This window comes from Populus euphratica, unplaced genomic scaffold, assembly GCF_000495115.2.
Source record: "Populus euphratica unplaced genomic scaffold, PopEup_1.0 scaffold507.1, whole genome shotgun sequence".
Classification (NCBI taxonomy): Eukaryota; Viridiplantae; Streptophyta; class Magnoliopsida; order Malpighiales; family Salicaceae; genus Populus; species Populus euphratica.
In genome coordinates this window covers 25,373-49,860 of record NW_011500383.1, presented here as the reverse complement: position 1 = coordinate 49,860, position 24,488 = coordinate 25,373, and the positions used below count along the sequence as shown (strand labels likewise).

At 30.7% G+C, this 24,488-nt stretch overlaps 2 protein-coding genes and 1 long non-coding RNA gene across 3 annotated transcripts in view; 2 read left to right on the top strand and 1 right to left on the bottom strand.

Moving 5' to 3' along the window:
- Positions 1-11,740, top strand: part of LOC105114269 (uncharacterized) — a 17,191-nt gene extending 5,451 nt beyond the window's left edge. Inside the window, exons 5-9 of the mRNA XM_011010769.1 lie at positions 318-959; positions 1,308-1,388; positions 1,887-2,768; positions 2,885-2,950; positions 11,696-11,740. Of these exons, the coding sequence (XP_011009071.1) occupies positions 318-959; positions 1,308-1,388; positions 1,887-2,768; positions 2,885-2,950; positions 11,696-11,740 (1,716 nt within the window). The remainder of the gene's footprint in view (positions 1-317; positions 960-1,307; positions 1,389-1,886; positions 2,769-2,884; positions 2,951-11,695) is intronic.
- The window catches only part of LOC105114259 (probable disease resistance protein At4g27220), a 45,544-nt gene that overhangs the window by 8,008 nt on the left and 13,048 nt on the right, over positions 1-24,488 (top strand). The gene's annotated exons all lie outside the window — the stretch shown is intronic.
- LOC105114257 (uncharacterized) overlaps positions 18,024-24,488 on the bottom strand; it is a 10,667-nt gene continuing 4,202 nt past the window's right edge. Inside the window, exons 2-3 of the long non-coding RNA XR_840102.1 lie at positions 22,775-22,996; positions 18,024-18,035 (exon numbers count right to left, since the gene is read on the bottom strand). This is a non-coding gene — a long non-coding RNA (uncharacterized LOC105114257). The remainder of the gene's footprint in view (positions 18,036-22,774; positions 22,997-24,488) is intronic.

Genomic DNA, 24,488 nt, shown 5'->3' with positions numbered 1-24,488 from the left:
TTATTCAACTTATCTCTAATTAAGAAAAAAACTGAAACAATAATATGTAATCTCTAAGAAGTATTTAATCCTGTTTTTTTCTGTTTCTTTCTCCTATTTATACATCATATAAATTGTTTTTATGAGAGTGAAAAAATATAATATTGTTCTCTGATAAGATGGCCGTCCATGGGCAGCAAAACGGCTTCTTACAAAGATTAGAATATGTAAAAGCGGACGGTTGTAGGGATGTTCGCGCTCCGTTTCCAGCAAAATTGCTGCGAGCTGTGAACAATCTAATCACTGTGGAAATTACCGGCTGTGAATCATTGGAAGAGGTATTTGAATTAGGTGACCTGCCTGGTGAAGGAAGCAGTGAGGAGAAGGAGCTGCTGTCATCTTTAACAACGTTAGGGCTGCGCCGGTTACCTGAGCTGAAATGCATATGGAAGGGGCCCACCAGACATGTCAGCCTCCAAAATCTTGCTCGTCTGGATTTGGATTCTCTCGACAAACTGACATTTATCTTCACACCGTCCCTCGCTCGAAGTCTGCCAAAGCTGGAAACCCTTGACATAAGCGATTGCGGTGAGTTGAAGCATATTATCAGAGAAGAGGATGGTGAAAGGGAAATAATTACAGAGTCTCCTTGCTTCCCACAATTAGAAAATATCACCATAGAAAAGTGTGGTAAACTGGAATATGTCTTCCCTGTATCTGTGTCTCCAAGCCTTCTTAACCTGGAAGAGATGCGGATTCTTAAAGCTCATAATTTAAAGCATATATTTTACAGTGTAGAAGGAGATGCACTCACCACAGATGGCATCATCAAGTTCCCTCGACTAAGTGAATTGGATCTTTCTTCCAGATCAAATTACAGCTTTTTTGGTCCCAAGAATCTTGCTGCACAATTGCCTTCTTTGCAAATTCTAAAAGTCAATGGCCACAAAGAATTGGGAAATTTGCGTGCACAGCTCCAAGTACGTCCTTTATATTTCTCCAATAATTTTTGTTCCTTTTTAATTGAAATTGTCAACTTCAATACATGTTGATTTCTTCCATTAAATTTCTGAAACTGGAGTAATTGATAAATCATTTAGCCATCCACTAAATTTAAAAGGAGTTGTCTAACTGTATCATTCCCTGTCTCTTGATGAAATTAATTATTGAATATCCAGATTTTTCAATCTTTATGATTTCCCAATTAAGATAAACCTCCATCTAACATCTTCTGATTTCATATTGCCATGTCTACTTGTATCCTTTTGTTGATAAGTTTTTGGCTGAAGTTTTATATGGACACTCCCAAAGTGCACAAAATTTGTGAGGAATTATATCTAACAAATTTGAAAACATTACGCTTGCAACATGTGCCTGAGACGAGGTGTATATGGAAGGGTACTTTGGAGGTAATCTATGCCTGACACGAGGTGTATATATTACGTGGGTTGATAAATATTGGACAAGTTTGTCCACTAAAACAACTTTGCACAGAATAAAAAATTATTTTTATACAAAAGTACATCAAATAACTTCACAAAAAAATTATTAATATATAACTAAAATATCTTTAAAAATTTATTAACTTTAAAAATTTTGTGTTGAAAATTTTGAAGTGAATTAAAATATCTTTAAAAATTTATTAACTTTATAACTAAAATAAAAATCTTAGTTAGGATTTTTATTTTTTACATGAAACTAATTATTAGGAGTTGTATTAACCTTTTTTTCACAAAAAACTAATTGTTATTCAACTTATCTCTAATTAAGAAAAAAACTAAAACAATAATATGTAATCTCTAAAAAGCATGTAATCCAGTTTTTTTCTTCTTTTTTTTTTCTCCTATTCATACATCATATAAATTGTTTTTATGAGAGTGAAAAATATAATATTGTTCTCTGATAAGATGGCCGTCCATGGGCAGCAAAACGGCTGCTTACAAAGATTAAAATCTGTACAAGTGGACGGTTGTGGGGATGTTCGCGCTCCGTTTCCAGCAAAATTGCTGCGAGCTCTGAACAATCTAAGCACTGTGGGAATTACCAGCTGCAAATCATTGGAAGAGGTATTTGAATTGGATGGGGATGATGAAGGAAGCAGTGAGGAGAAGGAGCTGCTGTCATCTTTAACAGAGTTACAGCTGTCATGGTTACCTGAGCTCAAAGGCATATGGAAGGGGCCCACCAGACATGTCAGCCTCCAAAATCTTGTTCATCTGGATGTTTGGTGTCTCAACAAACTGACATTTATCTTCACACCGTCCCTCGCTCACAGTCTGCCAAAGCTAGAAAGACTTTCCATAATTGAATGCGGTGAATTGAAGCATATTATCAGAGAGGAGGATGGTGAAAGGGAAATAATTCCAGAGTCTCCTTGCTTCCCAGAATTAAAAACTATCTTAGTAGAAGAGTGTGGTAAACTGGAATTTGTCTTCCCTGTCTCCGTGTCTCTAACTCTTCAAAGTCTGCCAAAGCTAGAAATACTTCGCATAAGTGAATGCGGTGAATTGAAGCATATTATCAGAGAAGAGGATGGTGAAAGGGAAATAATTCCAGAGTCTCCTGGGCAGGATGATCAAGCTTCACCTATCAACGTTGAGAAGCAGATAGAGCTTCCTAATCTAAAGGAGTTGTCGCTAGAGCAATTATCAAGTATTGTCTGTTTTAGTTTCGGATGGTGTGATTATTTCTTATTCCCTCGTTTGGAGAAACTGAAGGTCCGTCAATGTCCAAAGCTGACCACAAAATTTGCTACTACACCAGATGGTTCAATGAGTGCTGAATCAGAGGTGCTGCTGATTTGACTCGATTTCTTGCCTCTCTTTTAGTGTGTTTGTTTCTTGTTTGGCTCAATAATAAGATTTACAAGTTAAAATGAGCATGCCGTGCTTGAATTGGTTTACAGGTATCTGAAGTGGCTGAAGATTCAAGCATTAATAGAGAGTGGACCAGAAATGAAGGGTGGAAAGAAGTATAAGAAGAAGAAGAGGAAGATGGTGGTGATGATGATGGCTAGTCTAATAATTATTTCTTGCCCAAACCAGGTGATATAGCTGCAATTATTTATCCTCTCCTATACCCTCAAATTTTAATGGTTGAATTAAATCATGGATGGTCTTTGTTCTTCATGTTTGCATCAGGCAAGGGTGGTTAGCTGTTACATGATTTCAAGGTTGGTGCTGCGAATATGTTCTAGATTGGTGGGAAGTAATTAATTCCAACTGTTTCATTGGCAATGGGATACAAATTGGCTTCACATTGTAACAGTCTTATTTACCATGGAAGATTTCGACTTACCTATCTATGTGTTTACTGAAGAAGTTAGAAGTAATGTAATGTTGTGTGTTTAGTCATTATCGTACAAGCCTCCGGAAGTAAGGAAGATATGTGTAACAGGAAGATATGTTTGCTTGATGCTGAACTCTTTGTTTGATGTTCTGTTTCTAATGCATAATGCATTATTAAAACTGTTATTTTATGAGCATCTGAATATGTTTGGGCATTCAAATCTCAAGATGACTGAGACTTGATGCTGAACTCTTTGTTCAAAAGTTTGATACTGATACCATGTTTTCCTAGCAGGGCAATCTTATGTTGAATGGTTTTTTCGAGCAGATACCTTGCTGGCTTTCGCTAATTTCCTCTTTTCTTTGTAATTTTCTGATGAATTACTTTTTTCTTTCTCAACCTCAAGAATTAAAATAAAGTTTTGTATCAAAAAGTTTCATTACCAAAAAGAAGATTTATAAATTACAAGGCATGGAGGCGTTGACACAATTTGTTTTTTAAGGCCTCCTTTTTTAATTTTTTTTCATGTTTCAATTTTTTTATTTTTATTTTTATTTTTATTTTTTCTCAAACAATATTATAGATTTATTTTTTGTAAAGTCGAGCACTAAACCAATGGTGCGGCATTTTATTTAGTTCTAGATGCTCATATAAAATTATCAACTTCAAATTTTTACACAACATTGAAAGATTAATTTTTAAAAAAAAAATAAAGTAGATGATCAAAAGCAAAAAAAAAAAAAAGAGGCAAAGTTAACACCATATTTTTTCAAAAAAAAATTAATTTTTTATTTGTTTCAATTTTGATCTTTTCATTTTCAATTTCTTACAAATAACAATTTTTTTTTGTGAAATGAGCATTGTTCAAATATTATGATGTTTTATCGAGAGCAAGATAATTATAAAGAAGACAAATAAAAATACATTACCTATCTCAAATCTTAATCAATTTATCATCAAAGATCACTGAACAAAAATAGAGAAAGTAAATATTGTGTGAATTCACAATATTTCCTCTCGTGGACTATATTGTTTCAACCAATTTTTTTTAGGTTTCTATTAATATATTTATTTATTTATTTATTTTTATTAATATATTTATTTATTTATTTTTATAATAAATAGGTAAGTTATATCTAACTAATAATGTAGCACATTGCTGACTACATCCACATATATTAAAAAGACATTTACTATAGCCATATTAATAGTTATTTGACTCACACTTTACTATTAATCAAAAATGGTTTTTAGCAAAATAAATAAATATGAATGCTTTTTAAATATATTTCTAACAAAAAAATAAACCTTGATCATAAATATAAAAAAAAGATATTGACGTGTTTATTTAACTTGCTTTGTTATGGGTTAAATAATATTTTCCAACACAAGAGAATGGATATATAAGTGTTGTTAATGTATTTTTTGATAATAAGGAGAAAAAAATATAATTATGAATAAAAAAATTGATGTTTACATATAATAAAATAAATTGAGGATCATACATGTTAATAAATACAAAAAAAATTGTTAATGCAATACCCCACATGTAGGAAGTTAATTTTTAATGTAGTAGAAAAATAGGATAGTGTTTCAAATGCATTTTATTGTATTATGATTCTCTTAATTGAGAAATATGAAACAAAAAAAGATAAAAGTATTATATTTCAGCCGACCTGTTTTAGATTTCTATTAATATATTTATTTATTTTATGTTTTTTTCAATAATGAATAGGTAAGTTATATCTAACTAATAATATAACATATTGCTTCCTACATCCACGTAGTGAACAGGGTTTTTCTGTTCTGACTTTGGGGCAAGGAAGATAGTTTATGTTATGGATGTCCTCATTTATCTTTAATGAGGTCAAGCATCTATATAGAAATCCTGAAGTTCCTTTAAAACAAAATTGTACGTTTGGAATTTTAGGCCTTGTCAGTTCTAGGTAATGCAAAATTGTGTTTAAATGAGCATATGTATTTGAGCAACAAGGAGTTGGTGCTTGTTCATCATTAAAATCCCCTTCAAGTGAGACAAGTTGTTTGTGCAACAAGGAGTTGATGAGATTAGGTGGATGATTAGTTCTAGGATGACTTGGTTCCTTAGAGCACCATTTGCAAGGTCAACTTTTCCTTTGAACATGATGAAAAACCGTGAGATTTTATTAGGAAATAAAAAGTTAGGATAAGGGAGATGACTACTTAGAGGTTGGTAATTAGGAAGTGTTCATTGAAGTAATTGCTTCGATGAAATTGACCATAGAGAATATTTACTCGAATGAATCTTATGGAAAATAACCATGCGATTACTTTTTTCCATTGTCATCCAAGAAATCTCTGCCTTTAAAAGAAATATGAGGTAAACAATCAATTTCAGTACACGATAGACACTTGCATTAAGTAGGAGATAAAAGAATCAACATTATTATTATTATTATTATTATTATTATTATTATAAACCTGAATTGTTGCTAACAATCCAATACCAATTGTCTTGGATTGTCTAGTGTGGAAATGATTTTAAATCATGGTTACAATCATGATTGTGCACCAAGGCCCATTCCCAAGCATTACCTGGTCGTGTTGGTTGTTGCAGTTGTGAATTATTAGCAACTCTGAGCAAATTTTCAATTATCCACATATATTTTTATACTTTATAGTAATTCACTTAAAAACATAATATTAGTGCTTATCGTTTGATGTCGAGTGAAAAAGCAGATTGTCAGGGGTATTTGCTATAATCAAACCAAACCAAACAAAACCAATTATTTTTTCAGTATTTTGGGGCGTCTCAATTAGAAATATTTATTTATTTTGATTTGATTTCAGTTTGATATTTCTAAAAAATAATAAACTGAAACAATCCAGAGTTTGTGTATATTTAAATTTGCATTGCATTATTTTGAGTTAGCAACCCGAACCAGACTTGGATTGATTCAACATAAATGAACATGACTTTCGTGAAAGGCTTGTCAATAGTTACCTTTTGAAAATGGTTATTAATTGTTTCAACTAAAAAATATTCAAACCAAACCAGACCCGACCAGACCAAAATTGATTAATATATTTTTTTGAAAAATTTTATTTTTTAAAATTTTTTGTTTGGTTTTTATTTTTTTGAAACCCATACTTTTAGTGATGAAAATATCACAAAATCAATATAGAATGTCACATAATCGTGTTGATTCTATGTCTATAACAATATTTCAAAAAAAAAACATAAAATATTTGAAATGCTTCCCATAAAATCTTAAATAATCCCTTGGATCTCGACTTTATAAGCAAAAATTTAAAGGTTGAAGCTTTAGTTTGGTGAAAATACTTGAAGAAAAGTGAAACGTGGAGAATGGTTGGAAGCTCATAGTGGCAAGAGAGAGAAATTGGCTCAAAATGAGGCTCTTATGGCATGATGGCCATTATAATGGCCATAATGGTCGGTAGGATGTGAATTTAAGAATGTTGTTATATTAGCATAATGTGATGATCAATATTATACGATGATAGTCAAATTTGGGGTTGGCTGAAGGCTGGGATTCTGTTGGTCAACGAAGTTTGTGGTCAATATTTTACTACCAAAGCAAATAGGTGGGCGCAATTTTGATGTTTTCGTGGCTGCATCAGTGTTCGTTGTCATGACTGTGAATATAGTATTGTTGAGCATCCCAAGTGTTATGTAACAGTCGTGCTAGGCATGAATTGGTATTAAATCAGAATTTTCTTCAATGTAGTAAAATTAAATGTTTCACTACTAATACTTTTATGAATAAATGATTTGATATTGTTAAAAGATGTTTTTACCTTGTTTCTTGTTCACAAAAGGTATACCCAAGTTGGAGTTCCGGCAAACACCAAGAAGTCTCTATTTTTAACACAAAGAAACTACCAAAGTTAGGGATTGCTTGGATGCAATTTAGCTCAATCCTTGAATAAATTAAGAGGTTATAATATTTGTTGATAGCATTTGGAAACTTACTTGTGTAGCATCTTTAACAATGCTTCTTACTACGTAAATATTGTTATATGTGATTCAAGCACGATTCCCTTATCATAGCTCCATAAATCAAATATGAGCCATCTAATTGCATTGTCATATTTGATTGAAATTAAAACAAATACAAGCCTGTAATATTTATCAACGCTAGAGTTGAAAGTATTCGTAATTGAATATTCACTGATGCTAGAATTAATAATATTACGAGCAAACCATCATAGCATAAACCAATAAACTGTTAGCAATTAAAATAAAATTAGCAATGCAATGTGCTTCAAGTAGAACATTTAAGAGGTGATAATATCTTCTCTTTTACGTAACTAGTCTCATACCATAAGATATCTTTTGACCAGTTAGATTACTTAATGAGCATTATATTAGGTGACGACTCTTTAAGCAAGACCTTCCCTGTTTAAGAAAAAAATTCAAAAAATCTTTTTTTATTATTAATTTTTTTTAAGGCCGTCGTAATGTCAGGTACGATAATCTGCATACATGTTAGATAAATATTATGGTGAATGTTGTCACACGTTAAAAAAATTTGCGCGGCGTCGGCTCTAATGATTTTTCATCGTTATTATTTGATTTGATCTTATTGGATTCGGAGTCGCCACCTAGTATTTAATTGAAAGTTACTAGGAACCCGATTGTACTAGTCTTGTCAGAAATTCACGCGTAAGGAACCGGTTGTGGCTAAGAAAGGTATTAGCACCCCTAACACACCCTACCTAAGATAAACTGCTTCATGAATATGTTAAAGAAATTTTGAAAATTTTATCTTTTCATCGGGTTTTAGAAATACAACTTTCATACAAGATTATACTTCTCCACCGTTATCCAATCAAAATATTAAATTCTTCTTTATTCTTTACAATTTTATCATAAATAAAAAAACATTCACAGGAAAAGTACAAGCACAAAGATGCTCCTTTTCTTTTCTTTTTGTTTTTTTTTATTTATAAAATACAAATAAAAAATTCAAACTAAACAAATATTACATTATAAATATTACATTAAACAGTTTGAAAATTACAAAATAACCCCTCAAAACTCCATAACAGTGCTGGGAAGTCCTTCTAGACGGTGTGAACAATACACATGAATAATGACGATATGTGAACAGTACTCGTAAGCGTCGCCGATGAAGAGAAAAAAAACAGTGAATCAGGAACGTTTTCTTCTTCCCTTTCTTCCTTCGCCAACAGTGACCTACAAAACAACCAAAAACAACCTAGACAATTGATTTTGATTTTTCATTTGTTTTTAAGATCTGCTTCGGCCTCTTCTTTTCTTTTTCATCTTTTTTTTGTTTTTTTTTTTATCCACAATGCAAAATATAACTTCAAAACAATTAAACAAAAATTACATTACAATAACAACCCCAAAATATAACTTCAAAACAATTAAACAAAAATTACATTACAATAACAACCCCAAAATAATAAAATTACAAGGACTGCAAGCCGGAATAATATTAAGGAAGGTTTCTAGGAGTAGGAACAGGGGTCGGCGCGTCTTCCCACGCGCTACCGCCACTGGTGGCGCGTGGGTTCATGCGCCGCCGCAGAAAAGTCCTAGAAACAGAGGGGATCTGTATCAACCTCTTATTCTCAGCCTCCCTACACCAGCGGTGACCTGCAGAAAACCTAAAAGAAAGGAAAAAAAAACGCATCAAGCAGTGGATTTTAATTTCTTTCTTTCTTGTTCACGGATCTGTTTCTTTCTCTTCTTCTCCGTTTGGATCTGCTTTTGTCTCCACAGATCTACTTTTCTTCGGGTTTCTCCTTCTCTATTTCAGGCAGCCAGATGGGTGGATGTGTTTCAATCAACGGTTGTGCAGCCCCTGGAGTCTGGTTTGACGGAGATGGAGGAGAACGAAGTGGTCTAATTGTCGGCTTTAGTCGGCTTTGTTGCTACTGCCTACAGCTGTTGGAGCTACTGCGAAGATGGGAGGTTGCTGGCAGTGTTGAGGCGGAGGAATGGACAAATCGGTGGGTCTCGGTGTGGTGGACGGTCGTTGTAGGTGTGCTGCTGGAGAAGGGCCGACCGATCTGAGTCTGTGAACGTTGGAGGAACAACTGGAGGAGGGGGGCTTGTCCGGTGTGGGGAGATGACAGTGGACAAGAGAGACCAGTCGTGGCTTTCCTCTTTTGTGAAGGCCGGGGGTCGCCGACCGAGAGAAGGAAATGAGAGGGGGGCTGAGAGAGGGAAGATCAGTTAATGGGGCTACGGTGTGGAAGAGAAAAAAATATCAAGGAAGGGGGCGGCCGATTCTTCGAGGGAGAAGAAAAGGCTTAGTTTTTGTTTTTGAGGGTTTCCTTTTTTTTTTGGTCAAGATCCCTCCCCCCGTCTTTTATATCGTGTTAGAGGTTACTATTTATAGGTAAAATGTTGGTTGGATTTCAAAATTAGTCCCTCAAATTTATTTTTTGTAAATTTTGATTTTTTTTATTTTTTTTTTTAACAATCAATATCAACATCGACCTAATGAGAAAAATCAATTATTTTAAAAATAACGCGTTAAAAGTTGAACGCGTTCCAAATATCTTTGAAAATTTAAATTCTTGTGAGATGATGTTGAAAATGCTAAAAATGATGCAAATATGTTTAAAAATGTATTTTTTAGATTTTCATTATTTTTCTCTATTTTTTGGATTTTTTTTTAAAAGTTATCAAAATATGAATCAAAATTGGAGAATAATCCAGAATTGGGTTATAACAAATGTAATGAAAAATTGCTTCTTTTATTGAAAAGTTGGATACATAGGAGGGATATCAAAGTTAGGTATGTGTAAAAGTGACCTCAATAAATCCATTCACAATCTTAAATAAACATGTAATTGATTTAAAAATAAAAAATCAACTTGAATCTAAATCAATTTGCTAGATGTATTTTTTTAGCAAGATAAAGAAAAAGAAATCTAAATATAACTCTCAAGGCTTTTAGCTAGTCAGTATTCTCCCTTGCTACACAAGCTTGAAGCGAGCATTCATGGCTGGATGGGCATTCAGTTTTGGATTAGTATTCTTCCCATGCCGCAAGCGGTCATCAGGCACATTACTCGAACGACTCTCTCGGAACTTTTTATGGACAGGAAACTTCTTGAGAAGCAAGTCAACTTTGGTTGATATCAAATCCTGCAGTAATAGTTTTTTAGCCAAGCAGCTGTGGAACATTCATATGAAAACAGATTCTGTATGGATCCAATGGATACATCATTTCTATATATGTGCCTCGTCCGTTTGGTCCGCTTAGGCTCAGCCTCTCCTCTGCGGAAATCCATCCTACTTCTCAAGAATCAGCTTGGTGAGGATTCTGGAGGCCATATGCAAGCTATTATCTTGGTATTCAAGCTTGTCATAAATAGTTTTGGATCAGTTAGGCAATTTCATTCTTAAAGTTTTTGCTCATGTTTTTAGACTTGAGCACCCTAATTCGCAGAATTTAGTATTTATTTCTCCCTCTATCCCATAGTAATTGGCCCTGTCACCTTTTCATACTCAATATATGATTTTGAATAATTTTTTGTTTAGTTTTATTTTGATTAAAAACTTGAACAATTTTTTTTATAAAAAATATGAATGGAGACTTTCTAAATTTTAATTTTTTAGATTTTAAACCAATAAAAAAATATAAAATAATTTGTCAAAGTCAAATTCCGTTGGCTTTTTGAAAATTGGTCCAAAATCTAAATAAATTGGTATCGTCCAGCTATAAATTTTTAAATTTAATAAAACTTACTACTGAATAAACCCAAAATCATCTTTATCTTTAATCAAATATGACCTTAGATCTAATTTTATTATACCAACTACTATAATAAAACTTCTGCGTTTTATATATATATAATTAAAAACTCAAATTAATATAAAAAAATAATTATTTCAACTATTAAAAATTATCAAAAAAACATTTTTTGACTGGTGTCAACCCAGCTAACTGAGTTGTAACCAAAAATAATAATTTTAACTTAAAATAGCTTAAAATTTAATTTTTATCCTAATTAACATGGTTTCATCTGTATTAATTTAATGGGTTTATTTTTCATAGAAAAAAACATTTGATCTGAGAAAATTATATTTTTAAATTTTAAATTTTTTTCTTCAACTTTTTTTGGATTTTTATGAATCAAAATGGAAATAAAAATAACATTCCACAAAATTTTGGAGAATCCAAAAATTGGGTTATTACAGAAGGAGTGGCCGGATGGCCTTTTTGTTGAATGCTGTCAGAGCCGTTGGTGGAGACGTGGTGGGTGGTGTTGACTGTTGAAGGGAGAAAAAGGAGAAAACATTGGCATGGTTGGAGCTGCTGCTGCTACCGGTACTGGAGGAGAACAAAACTGAAATGGTGGCAATTATTGATCTGCTGGAGTTGCTGGTGTTGTCACTAGTGAATGGAGGTTCAAGGTGCAGGGGTCATTGTTGGTTTGGGAGGAAGAAGAAGAAGCTTGCAGAGGTTATTGTTTAGGGGAGAAGTGAGGAGCCAACGATGGCTACCCCTGTTGCTGGCAAGGAGATGTAGTGGCAAGGGTGTTGGGCCACCTAAGGTCACGTTGTTGGTGAGGTTATGGTGGCTGAAGAAGCCGTGGTCACAACGGCGGAGAAGAAGAAAAAAACAATAATGACAGATAAAATACTAGGGGTAAGGCTGGTTTTTTATCACCTTTGGGCCTGATTGTTTCCTCTCTTAGGTCATAAAATCCAGAGGGTGGAAGAGGGGCGTTTTCTTTAATGGTGCCAAATCATGGCACATAATTCAACTCTGAAGGATCCAATCATTGACTTAAAGTTGCAACCATGGCCTGACAAGTTATTACAGAAGGGCTGGTCGGGTTGGGAACAGTGACACAACCATTGTGGCGTCAATCGGCCATAAATCTCCAGTTAAGTGGGAAGTAGCGTCTAGACAGCTCAAAGAATCTCAATTTGCGCGCATGGAACAAATTGACGACCAAAATAATGCATATGCTGTGTGAATAAGGTTATCTGCTTGTTTACCCATGTAATGTAATGTTGCGTGTTTAGTCATTACTGTGCGAACCTCAAAAAATAAGAGCGTGTCTGCAAGGGCGGAGCCAGGAATCTTTTTTATCCTTGGCTACGAACAAATAAACATAAATTGTTTTTCAATATTTATTATTAAATTAATCATTTTACTAATGATGTATTCATTATGGAAATTTTTGTATTATAAATCAAAGTATAAGCTAAGAAACATAAATAAGAGTTAAGCAGGTGGTAAAAAATATAATAAGTACGTTGAAATATTATGAAGTTTGTTTAAGTATTTATTTATTTATTTTTATTAATGTGGATATCTAAATCAGTTTATATATATCTTGACTAATTATACGGGTCCTGAAGTTAAGAACTATATAAATCTTTAGTGGTCTTAAGATTTGTGAAATTCGGACTAGTGATTTTTAAAGAGCAAATCTAAAGTCTGACCAATTAGGCTATATTCTTCATGGTTGATTAAGTATTTATTTGCAACCATAAGATGGGGGCTAAAGAGTAGAGAACATTTGGGAACGTGATGCAAACCGCGTTCTCTAAAAATTAATTTTTTTGCTAAAAATTAATTTTTTTAGTATGTTTTGAATCATTTAGATACGTTGATTTTAAAAATAATTTTTAAAAAATAAAAAAAAATCATTTTGATATATTGCAACACAAAAAACACTTTAAAAAACAATTACAACCGCATTCTCAAACTTATTTTTTTAATTTTATTTTTTAAAATTAAATTTTTTAATGTAATTCTATGAATCAAATACATATAAATTGAGATATATAAAATAGTTTCTTTTATCCGGAATAGAAAATCCTAAAAATTTATTCAATGAGTAAGAAGAGAAATTAATGGGTGCTAAAGGCTAAGAAGCCCAATGAAAAGGTACGAGGCTAATAAAAAATAATGCAAAGGGAATATTTACATATCCAGATTTGAGAAAAAATAAATAAAAATGCTATACTTATGTCTTAGATTGGTGGAAGTAATTTCAAGCAAATACCTTGTTGGCTAATGCTAGAGAATCCAAGAGGGTGTTCATTAAAGAGAAAACAGGCTGAGAATCTTTTTCTCTTGTTTCTACTTTTTTTCACGTTGTTGAGTTGCATGTGAAGCTGTTTTCATTGGCTAAGAGGAGCCCCACCCTCCTGTTAGATAGCTTCTTTCCAAAGATCTTGTTGTGGAGTCAGAAATTATGATTTTTTAATTATAATTTTTTATTTTAAGTGTTAATCTTAAGTTGTTTTTCTTAAGTTTAACTCATGAGACAAATTCAAAAACAGCTAGACTATTAGAAAAATATAAGTCAGCTAAAAAATCAAGCTTGAAATTTTATGTTGTTTAATATTGAGATGTTGTTATATAAAATTATACACAATTAACCTAGAAAAAAATACTAAATTTGCGACTTGAGCAGCTATCAATTTCTTTTTATATATAAAGGCATTAAATTTATAGACCAACAAAAAAAGTTTTGTCGTGTAGATCAAAATAATAACTCAAAAGGATCATAATGTTTTATCCAATTCTTAGATTATACTCAAATTTTTATACAAATTGTCAAATCTTTAGATATCAAAATCATGCTAAGAACCTTGATTTTGATAGTTTTTATGATCTTTCTTATTATTTTTGAATTTCATGCTTATTTTGAATGTTATGCATCTTTCTTTGCAACTTTGGTTTTTTTTTTTCTAGTTGAGATAGAGTTTTTGGTGTATTTAAGATTTTATAAACTTACTAAAAAAACTAACTTCATTATTATTATTTTAAAAAAATTATCTTGTAAATTTAAAAATTCATATCTGCATTCCTTTTTGCATATGAAAAAATTTATATTTTTTAATTACTATATTTTAAGCTTTTGCCTACATCAAAAAAATTTGCATGATCAAGCTCAAACCCAAAAACATGATATTTTTTATAACTATAGAAGAAAACATAGACAAAATAGAAACAAAATACCATGGCCAATTACGAAACATGTTAATAGAAAAGGTTAAATAAAAAAATAAGATAGATTTTTTGTTATAAAAATAAAAAATAAATTGCACCATGTGAATCCATGGTATAATTGAGTATGCACCAACGGTAACAACAACAACAATAGTGGATTGCCCTCTTTTAATGCTCAAAACATTTTTCTAGAAAAACAACTATAACGTGTTAATTCAGTTAAACAGCTATCTATTTCTTTTTATATGCAGGGTAAATTTATGTACCAATAAAAAAGGTTTTGTCGCCTCGCATCAAAATAATAGCTTAAAAGGACCATAATGTTTTATTCAATTCTCGGATCATGCTCAAATTCTTACATGGATTGTTAAATCTTTAGATATCAAAAATCATGCTAAGAACCCTGGTTTTGGTGATTTTTCTTATTATTTTTGGATTTCTTGCTTATTTTGGATGTTATGCATCTTTCTTTGCAATTTTATTTTATTTTTTCTAGTTGAGATAGAGTTTTTGGCATATTTAAGATTTTGTAAATTTACTAAAAAAAACAGACTTCATTATTATTATTTTAAAAAAATAAACTTGTAAATTTAAAAGTTCATATCTGTATTTTTTTTTGCTCATTAAAAAATTTATATTCTTTAATTATTATGTTTTAAGCTTCTGCCTACATCAAAAAAATTTGCATGATCAAGCTCAAATCTAAAAACATGATGTTTTTTATAACTATAGAAGAAAACAGAGACAAAATAGAAACAAAATACCATGGCCAATTACGAAACATGTTAATAGAAAAGGTTGAAATAAAAAAAATAAGATGGATTTTTTTTATATAAAAATAAAAAATAAATCGCACCATGTGAATCAATGGTGTAATTGAGTATGCACCAACGGTAACAGCAACAATAGTGGATGCCCTCTTTTAATGTTCAAAACGTTTTTTTAGAACATTTTCTTTGACACAATAAACTCGAGTTTCACTAAAATGAAAAGTATATCTCATATTAATTCTTTTTATTGAACTTATAATTGGTGCCGTTTTGAGTTAGGGATAAAAATCCATAATTCTCAAAACAGGTAGCCCTGCGCAGATCTTCATCTGTCTTCTCCCCTCTTCCCCTCTTTCCTTTATCGAATCCAATTCATAACTAATTTGGGTTGCTTTTGTGGCAGTTTCAATGATTTACACAGCTATTGATAACTTTTACGTAGCTGGTAATGAGCTACAAAGTTGGGTCTGCTTTAAGGTTCCATGACTATGATGCTAATTTCAAGGTCGAAGTCCTTCCTTTCATCCAGATTAGCTGGCTCAACGCAATTAGGGAATGGCAAAAGGAGCATGGATTTGTTTGGAAAATGTTAAGGAATTGACAATGGAATCTACTTTTTATTAGACTATGTGTGAAATATTCAGTTTTTCGCAATGTTGCTTTGCAATATTAGTACCAGTTGTTTATAGAAATCCCAATGAGCAACCCACTAATATGCACTCCGGGAGACTTTGTCTTGAGTTTCGAAGTAGAATTTCTTGAACTTTCATCATAGAATGGATGCAATGCAGGTTCCTATTATAGATTTTTCAATCACAGAAAAAAGGTTACAATGATGGTAGACGTGAACCATCAGGCTTACAAGAGAATTATTTAAACAAGTAAAACAATCAGCTGAACGCTATAAGATCTGCTACAATTAATCCTCAGATTTGAAGTTAACGTCATCTTCCTTAATTTCTGATAGGATTTTGACAGCTTTTCATTAGGATCTGATAAGTCTTCATGTTGATCTAGTTTTTCGTGATTTGTAGGACAATTGCATGATTATGGTTTACAACGACTCGAATACGAGACTACAAAGAAAACAAAGCACTTGATTCTAAATTTTTACCGCTTGGCTGGAATCTAATAACTTGGCTAACTTTCACATTTATAATTTCTTAAGAAAATATGATAAAAATTAAAATAGCAAAATAAGAAGAAAGAACAATAGCATTCATCAGCTGCTTATTACATTTTTATTGTTGTGTTTTAATTATATGATTTTACAATGGTAGGAGTTCTTAGTCTGTGTGAACAGCAGAACAAAGACTGCCCACTTCCTAGAACTTCTTTGTTTCTTTCCCTTCTTTTTCTTTTTCTTTTTCTTAGAGGGGAAAGAGGGTTGTGTTGCTCGTTTCATTTCATTTTTCTTGGAAACCATACAGAAAGTTCTTGGTTCTGTTTATTGTTTTCTAGCTAATAGTCTTTTTCTCTCATTCACTCGGTTTCTTTGGACGCGGACTAATTGTTTTTGGTCAAGTAATAATCTCTTCTTTTGTTCTCCTGAAATTCTTGACGTTTTGGTCGGGAATAAGCTTAGCTTCTTTTGCTTTTCTAGAAAATCGGGGGATAAAAATATAGATTAGATATTTAATATTGTAATATGATTTATTTATCTTTAAACAAATATGTAATTGAATTCTAATTTTAATTAAAAATGATTAATTGTGGAAAAAAATCAAGTGTAAAATTAAAAATTTTTAAAAAATACATCATTTTTGTCTACAATTAAATGACTGTAAGGAAGTACTAATGAAGATAAAACCTTATTTTTTTAATTTATAATATAATTTAGTACCGTGGCATATACTTCTAAAAATATATTAAAATAATTTTTTATACCGTCTTAATTAATTAAGGCGGGTTAAAGGAATTTCCAAGAAATTAATTGCCTTGGTCGTTGGAATTCCCTAAGATAAATTGTCTTTGAGGTGGATTAAAGGAATTTTCATCAAATAAATTGCCTTCAAGGAGTTTAAAGGAAGTTCTTGTAATAAATTGCCTTTTGGGGCAGGATAATGAAATTTCTTGTATAATTGCTTTCGGGTAAGATAATGGAATAATATTGGAAAAAATGAGTAGCGGCAGAGAAATCAACAAGGCATTTCTGTTTGTTCAAGCTTCTGGGTTTCCTTTGCATAAACAATTCATAATTAAAAGAAGCTTAGCTTTCGGCCTAGCATCCAACCTGAGCTAGAACGGAGACTCGACTCTTTCGATATCTTCATCAACAAACTGATCATGGAAGACCACCATATCAAATGATGAGACATTGCTTCTTTTTATTGTCTTTTAAAAAGTCTAATGCTCCACTAACCTCCTCACCCAAAGGCATAAGATTTTAGAAAGAAAGGAAAAGAAAAACTGGCCCCCCTAAGCACCATCCCGTTTGCAATCCAATATTACAAAGCAGTGGAAAGTAGAAGGAAGGAAATGATTATGTTTATGTCTCTTTTACTTTCGAAACAATGAAAGCAAAAGCATTAGTAGGACAAAGTAAGTTTGTCATCCAAGGATAATAAAAGTCAAGCAATTAAAAGTAATTTTCTATGATGATCATCTCTGTGTCACACACTCGGGTAATATGATTGACCTATCACAATATTTAAAAAAAAAAAAATACTAAAAGAACTATGTTTTTTATGGCAACCAGAGTGCGGTTACTTTTTTCATCCGGTTACTTTTTTCATCCCTCTTTTTTGGTTTTATTTCATTATGCTAGGAATTACAATTACATTGCAGAAAAATTATCAGTTGATTGTTACAAGTAATGAATTATGTAGTTGATTGCGAAAGATTTTAAGTAAAAATAATGATTTTAAATTATAATTTATTTAAATGATGAATTTAAGTTAGAAATCTTGATATATCTGTAGGTTATCTTTGTAAATTCTAGGTTTGAGGTTGAAGATTATGAAATTTCAGTTTGGCCTCTCAATTTGTAAAAATTATAATTTCATCCCTAAACTTTGAAAAAATTAGAGATTGGTCACTGAAGCATAATCTTAGATTCTGGAAAAAATTAAAGATGAATTTTGTGCAGAATTCCAGTATAATTATGAATTTATGAAACTTTCACTTTGATCCTCCAATTTGATGAAATTACAATTTGACTCTAGAAATATGATAAAATTCCAGAGTGGTCTTTAGAGCATAATTTGAGATTTGGGTAGAATTGAGGATGAATTATGTGCAAAATTTCAATATAGTCATGAATTTATGATATTTTTAGTTTGGTCCTCTAATTTTATAAAATTATAATTTGACCCCTAAAACAATGATAAAATTTCAGATTGGTCCATAACTTTAATATTAGCTTTTTCAGATTAGTTTGATGAATAATTGATGATTATTTAATGAATTATTATCAAGTCTCATTATTTGTTTTATTATGAATTAGATTTTTGAAAAACTGTTTACTTTTTTTGTTTTTTTAAAAAATAATTAATTTAGTTAAAAATATATAGATTATGAAATAAATGTTAGTTAAGTATATTAAATAGATTGTATGTTATTTTCATACTGGTGGAAGTAATTCCAAGCAGATACCTTGTTGGCTAATGCTAGAGAATCCAAGAGGGTGTTCGTTAAAGAGAAAACAGGCTGAGAATCTTTTTTTCACGTTGCTGTATAGCATGTGAAGCTGTTTTCATTGGCTAAGAGTAGCCCCACCCTCCTGTTAGATAGCTTCTTTCTAAGCAGCTTATTATGAAACTCGCTGAAATTGGTAATAAGAGAATAGAAACCCTCAAGACAGTATAAAATGAGAAGCATGGATTTGTTTGGAAAATGTTAAGGAATTGACAATGGAATCTACTTTTATTAGACAATGTGTGAAAATATTTTTTATTTGAAAATATATTAAAATAATTTTTTATACACATATATTTTTTAAGTCATATAAAATACTAAGAATATATTAATTTAATATTTATATAAATTAAATATAATTATAAAAACCACTATGATATGGACAACGACTCTATCATCCTCTTTTTCATACTAATTTTCATCTCCTATTTTCTACAATACTGACCCACCTATGTGACCTTACTTTCTTCCTTTGTCCAAAGAAATTCCAAATAAAAGAGAAATAAAAAAAAAACAGAGTATTTTTATAAGAAATAGGACATCACATATTCATATTCTTTTATCTTACTCTCCTCCGATCTGTCGATGTCTTCTTCCATTTCTGCAGCCTCCCTCAACCTCTCCTTCTCTTTTCCACGTCCTTTCCTTTATTTCTGTCTTTCCTTTTCTTTTCTTTTTAAAGCCTTTTTAACCTTCCTCTCTCCCACTTTCTATCCTTTCCTAGGGGTTAGACAGACTTGTACACGTGGCGACCATCTATTAGCTTTTGAGATTACCTTTATCTCCGTGTGGGTGAACATATGAAGATAAGGTTGAACATGTGGCGATAATCTATTGGTTCCTTGGATTACCCGGTCCTTTCTCATAAACATGGTTCTTTTAGCTTTTCTTCAATACTGGCGACTGGCCCCTACGCGACCCTACTTTCTTCCTTCTTTGTCCCATCCTTTTCTTTCCCCTTTGATCATGCCGTGATTTTAGGGTTTTTTTTTATTCTTTCTTCTTTTATCATGTTTTTATTTAATATCAATATAAAAATTAAAAAAATTATTTTAAAATACAAAAAAATATTTTTTAAAAATAATATTTTCAAAAATAAAAACACAACCACACTATTTCTCTCCTTGTTTGCAGCCGTATTTCTCTCCTTATTTGCAGCCGTGATTTCAGGTTAGGTGAACTTATAAAACAAATGTTTTATTTCATAAAAAAATATAATATATATTAGTTTTTATGATTTTAATAAATATCCAGTATTTAAGAAAATATTAACCAAGATTATTTTATAAACAATACTTTGATGCATAAAATTTTTTATAATTATAGTAACTTTATAATTTTCTTTGCAAAACATTTTTGTTACGTAAACTTTATCTATATTCTAGATTCATTAATCTAATATTATATAAATATTAAAATTAAATTAAACCTTTATTAATAATAAATATATATTTATATGAATATAATAATACCCCGTGTAACTAACTGATTGGCTACAAGAAATACTAAACTAACAATTGGTAACCATTCTACACCAATGGTATTATCTTTTATTAAAAAATGAAATTAACTATACATTTATTGATTGTTGCAAGTGTGCGGTGTCACAATAAATATGGAAAAAGACTATAAAAAAAAAAAGGATAAATTTCAAATGCTCAACCTGAATCATAGAGAAAAGACCAGAACACGTTAACTCGGTTGGGCAATTATTCATTTTCTTTTCCTTCCTTTATTCTATCTTCGCTTGGCCTTTTTTGGGCTTGGATCAAATAAAATTCAATATTAAATTAAAGATAATAAGGGGCTAAATTGAAAGAAGAGAACTTTCCTCATATGCGATGAGTTTTGCGGTGTAATTGAAGAGTTCGTGTCAAATTAGGGATAAAATTGAAAAGATGAAATGAGATTTAGGACTTAATTGAAGAATTATTATCGAATATGTCACAGCCTAACCAAACCTGCTAGATATTGTCTGTTTGGGGTCTTATCGTCCTCACAGATTTGTTCTTGGTGACCATACATGGTCCCAAAACACGCCTAATAATTCAGCAACCAGCACTACTAATAAGTCCAGCTACCAAATCTTCATCAGCTGATGTGAGATATTACAATGTACCTCTCTTAAGGAGCTTAATGACCCTGCCAGCATAACTGGATAACCAGTGAGGCCATCTATAATACTAAATTTCATAGTCCAGCCTAACCTGCTAGATATTGTTCGTTTTGGGCTTTAACGTCCTCATGGATTTGTTTTTGGTGACCACGCATGGTCTCAAAACGTGTCTGACAAGTCATCAACCAACACTACTAATAAGGTCAGCTATCAAATCCTTACTCATCGATGTGAAATATTACATAATAAAAAAGAAAGAAATGTTGGTGTGTGTAAAGCACATGTCAGTATGGGAGAAAGGCTATTGAATACAAGCTAGATATATGTGGTCTCTGCTCTCTTTAAATGTTGTCAATTCTATTTTGTTTCACCTGAAATAGGTAATATATCTTATATCATTTTAAAAAACAAAACAATGTGAGACAAATTTCATTTCACTTAAAATCTTGGCTCATTCTTCTTGTCTATATTCTAGACAAGTTGTTTGGAGTTTTTTTCCATCTGTTGTGCTCCAGATTTTTTGTAATGAATTTAGAGTGTGTTTAATATTACGGTAGATGTTGTGATTATAGTTTAAAAAAAAAGTTATTTTATAAAAAATACTTTCAGTTGAAGTTGGTTTGAAAAAATAAGTGTTTGGTTAAAACTGTGGTTGCAATTGAAGTTGAAGAAAAAGTAATTTAATGTGTTTGGTTAAAAATGTTTTTGAAATTGAAGTTATAAAATAATTTTTAAAAATATATATTAATATCGATGATTTTAAATTTAACTACTATAAAATTAATTACTCCTATTATATCATGAAATAAATAATACTTTATATAAAATATTTTTTTACTAAACTATTTATAATTCTATTACGTACAAAATTTATTCGATAAGAATTACAGTTTTTATAATTTTTTAAGCATGTAATAAAATTAGATAAAATATTATCAGGTATAAAATTAATATTACGGTGCAAGTGAATTTAATTCACTCTATATTAGTTCTTCAAGAAAAAAAATATTATTCACATCACAATACAAATAAATTTAATTAATTTTAAACTAGTTTTTTTTACACTTAAAAAAATATTAATAAAATTAAATGAACACTAAAAAAATTTAGTACAATTCATGTGTGAACAGTACAATAAATTATACTGTTCATTGAACAGTATCAATAACATAAACAGTGAATGAATTATATTGGATCATGCAGGATAAATTAATTTTTTTCTTTACCAGCCAACTAAAAATTACATTTTAATGAAAAGACAGCCACACAGCCATCATCTTATAACTGGTGCTGTTTTTGAGTTAGGGATAACTTTCTATAATTCTTAAAAACAGACCTAAAACAAGCTGTCCACTTCCTGTAACTTTCTTTGCTGCTGACTTTGCTGTTTTGTTCACACTACCAATATTTCCTTAACAACTAAGGAGTTTTATAAAAAAAAAAAAAAGATTGATTTTAACCATATATTTTTGTCGAGTTTCTCTGTTTCTCAATTCAACCTATTTCCTTTTAAAAAATATGCAATTAAGCTTAAATAAATATAATTATAAAAAAAAATAAGTTCAAATACTAGATCGAAAACTTTCAAAAACTTTATTATTAATATCTACAAGTCTAGTGAATAGTAATGAGCATAAAACTTCTTTTTCTTTTAATTTATACTATAAGTTTGTATTGTGAAACATACTTTTTTAAAATATTTTTTATTTAAAAATTTATTATATATATATAAAATAACAAGAAATATTAAAAAATATATTAATTTCATATTTTTTAAATTAAATATAATTATAAAAATCACTCAGACACAGTTAAAAAAAAAAAAAACAGTCTCCCTCCCTGTTTTTGACCTCTGTTTATGTGTTTTGATTCTGACAACTACTCTATTATCCTCTTCTTTCGTGCTACTTTTCAAACTTTCTACAAGACTGGCCCTACGTGACCTTACTTTCTGCCATCCTTGTCCCTTTCCTTTCTTTCTCCTTCTTTTCTCTCCTCACTTGAGTGTGTGACACCCATGGTACCCATTGACAATTACTTTTAATTGCTTGAGTTTGATCCTTTGCTGTGTTCGTTCCATTAATTCTACTTCTTTGCAAGTCTTTTCCCTTTATGATCTGTTTTTTTTTTTTTAAAAAGAAGAAAACTAAAAAAAACATTGACCGATCATAGCTTAGGTTAATTATATTTGTCGTTGGAAGCGAGCTGGTATCATCCATGGAGGCGTCCGAGTGATTATCCTGAATCTGTTTTTTTTTTTTTTTAACACTAAAAGAGGAGCCAAGTTTGACTTTCTTTGTTTCTTTCCTTTCTTTTCTTGGAGGAGAAAGAGGGTTGTGCTGCTCATTTCGTTTCATTTTCTTGGAAACCATACGGAAAATTCTTGGATCTGTTGATTGTTTTCTAGCTATTATTCTTTTTCTCTCATGCACTCGGTTTCTTCGGGTGCTGACTACTTGTTTTTGGTCAAGTATATATGTATATATATATTTTTTTATTTTGCTCAAGAGAAACCAGATGTCTCTTCTGTTTGTTCTGCACTATGTTACAAGCCTGATTTTTTATTTTAAAACTTGTTTTTAACCTATTTTTTATCCAAAATATTTATAAAATACTTTATAAACCTTATTAAACCAATACAGTTAAAAAAATAAAGAGCCTCTCTCCCTGTTTTTGTCCTATATTTATGTGTTTTGATTTGGACAACTACTCCACTATCATTTTTTTTCGTAATAATTTTCAAGCTAGTTTTTTAAAAATTAATTTGAAATAAAAATAAAATTTAATTTAATGTAATTTTTTTGAAAATACTTAAGAACAAACACGTTATTTCTATCCTTATTCGCTACCGTGATTTCAGGTCCTCATTTCCTGCATTATTTGTAAGAGCATGAAAAAACAAACGAGAATAGCTATTAAAAACTAGAACTTAAAATATAGGAAAAAAATTACTATTGTAGGCCAAGTAAATCTGTGTTTGAATGAACAATAATTTCACCAATATTTTAATTTTCTTTGTTATTATATTATTAAAGTGTCCAAAGAAATTCCAAATAAAAGAGACAAAAAAAATCCCAATCAAATAGATAAACGAGCATCACATATTCATATTTTTTTATCTTTACTGTCTACTTCCGTTTCTGCCTCCCTCAACCTCTCCTATTTCCACGCCCTCTCTTATCTCAACCGTGTCACTAAGAGCTCAATTGTGAAAAAAAATAATTGAGTATCAAATTATTGAAAATTTTCAAAAACTTCACTATTAATATCCACAATGAATATAAGTGAATAGTGATGAAGAGAAAACTCCTTTCTCTTTTAATTTATACTATATTTTGGTATTGTGGCACGTACTTTTTTAAAAATATTCTTTATTTAAAAACAAATTAAAATATTATACATGAATATGCATTTTAGAATTTAATAAATGGTTTATTAAATTCATGTGAATTTGGGCAATATTTTAAGAAACCACTATTTTTTAATTTATGAGAATTAATGATTAAAAATCTTGATATAAAACGCTATATCTGTAAGTGAAGCTGATATTTGAAATATTGGAGTTGGTCAGAAAATCCTTTAAGTTATTCTAAATATTATGAATTTTTATTGAGAGTAATTTTTACCATAATACACAAATTATGAAGAACTTTTTTTCTAAGAATTTATCTAATACAAGAGTCCATAATAAATTATTTAACACCAAATTTATTCATACAAGAAAATCTCAATCCTAAA